The sequence below is a fragment of the Drosophila biarmipes genome, chromosome 2L (assembly GCF_025231255.1).
Source record: "Drosophila biarmipes strain raj3 chromosome 2L, RU_DBia_V1.1, whole genome shotgun sequence".
In the NCBI taxonomy this organism is placed as follows: Eukaryota; Metazoa; Arthropoda; class Insecta; order Diptera; family Drosophilidae; genus Drosophila; species Drosophila biarmipes.
The window spans coordinates 3,635,738-3,637,678 of NC_066612.1; the positions used below are offsets into that span (position 1 = coordinate 3,635,738).

Here is a 1,941-nt window from a genome sequence, read left to right on the forward strand (position 1 = left end):
ATGGCTCCTGGCATTCATGCAAATCACGGAACTCTTGCTTTCGATGTTCTTTTCCCCTTTTCGGCATTGTTGTTGGCAAATTAGTGGAACACAAGGCTCACATTTTCATGTCAGCGAGCAAAGTGAGCGAGTTCTCATTTTTTATTTGGCCTTAATAAAAGGGCCTTGTAAAAATGCTAGTGCATTTCTTCCAAAAGCTTTGACTGGCCTATTTTGTATTATAGTTTAGAAAAAAAATATATATAGGGCACATTGGTCTAGTGCCTCGACTATCAGATACCCATTCAGGATAAGGAATATTCATACAATTTGTGGGCATAAGAGTGGGCTTGGCAGACATTTCTAAGAAGCTATGAAGCAATAACCTAAAACCCCACTTCCAACTCTTAGTGTGCGATGCTGTCGAAGGCATTCTCTTTCATAAAAACTTTTTAAATATATAAACATTTTTTTAAAATCATTTGGCGTTCTAAGCGCTATAACCATTTTACTTTTAATTTTATTTATTGACGCGGTTTCTCTACCGCGCGATCAATCCAGTCCAATTCCTGTCCCAAAAGCCATATCCTTTTTTAGAATAACTTTAACCTCCTCACAATCGAGGAAAGTCTCTGATAACGGGGACTTCATTTCACTTTGCACTTTGGGCTCTGTGAAGTAAGGAACTCTACGGAGTGGAGGACGACGCGCAGGAGTCCACTATCAAAAACAAACATAGACTACATCTGCAAACACAAGATCCTCGGAATCGAATCGACTTCATTGGCATGGCAGGTCGGCGGAAAAGTCGACGGGTAGGTGCCACATCAGGTACACAATCTTCCCGCAGTGGTTCTCAATGTAACTCTTCGAGCATTCGTCCATGTAGACTACCAACTCGTAGTTAGTGGCTCCATCGAAGATCACCTTCGCTGCGTAGTCCGGGGAGCAGGGGTCTAGAGCAGTCTTGCGAACCACGCACCACTTGCCCAGATCCAGACCGCAGTTCTGCTTCTCCATGATGTGGAAGATGCGGCACAGCTCCCGCTCGACGATCATGGGGATGACGAAGGAGCACCTCACCAGCTCGAAATGTTTAATGAACGTGGTGCAGAGGTACGGCGGGTCCATGGGTCGCATGGCACGCTGGATCCAGTCACTGGTGTCGCTGTCCCGGCACACCATCAGCAGGATGCATTCGAAGGCCACTGCCGGGGTGCATTCGCTGAAGGCCAGGGTGGCCACGTCCACCGCCGTGTGGAAGGATTCCACCAGATGCTGCAGGACGCGGGCAAAGTCGCAGTCGCAGGGGTCGCACTCGTTGCTGATCACCACTCCGTAGCGTCTGTCCTCGGGCATGACCCTGGCGTAGGGAGGACGACCCTCTCCGCCCTCGTCGCAGCAGTTGATCTGGCATGGATCCTCGCAGATTGGATTCTCAGAGGAAGCAGCACAGGCCGAACTCTGCGTCGGGCTTGACATTGAGGTGCTGCTGATACTGGCACTTTGAATAGAACTTGAGGCCGAGGAGCAGCCGTCGTCCAAACCCACGAACTGGGGTGGAGCGTCCTGAAGCTGTTCGTAATTGCGAGACATCCCGATCGAAGGCGTCTCTATAAGCTCATTTTTTTCCCGAAATTTGAGCTGGCAAAACAGAACTTTGCCGTCGTACACTAGCAAATCCGCTTTACCCCTATTGTAGGCTTTGGCCACAGGAAATTCGTCTGCAAGGATCGAACCGAGGAACATTATTTCTTGTCTTTCTACTGGAATTTGGACTTCTTTCTCCAAAGCTAGTTTAAGATGAAATACATTATAATTTTCTGTTATATGAATAAAATTTGTTTCCCTAGACTTATTAGCACCGTTCAAAAGTAGTTGCAAGAACATCTTTTACAAAAATTTTTTTTAAAAAAATAGGAAGTTGTGTACTGTATGAGGTATAAAGCTGTACTGAATGTT

General features: G+C 46.7%; 1 protein-coding gene across 1 annotated transcript; it reads right to left on the reverse strand.

The window, feature by feature from the left end:
* Nucleotides 1–397: 397 nt before the first annotated feature.
* On the reverse strand, nt 398–1,941 carry LOC108029192 (uncharacterized). The gene has a single exon (XM_017101368.3). It carries the CDS (start codon nt 1,867–1,869, stop codon nt 760–762), a length of 1,110 nt encoding a protein of 369 aa, XP_016956857.1. The 5' UTR covers nt 1,870–1,941; the 3' UTR covers nt 398–759.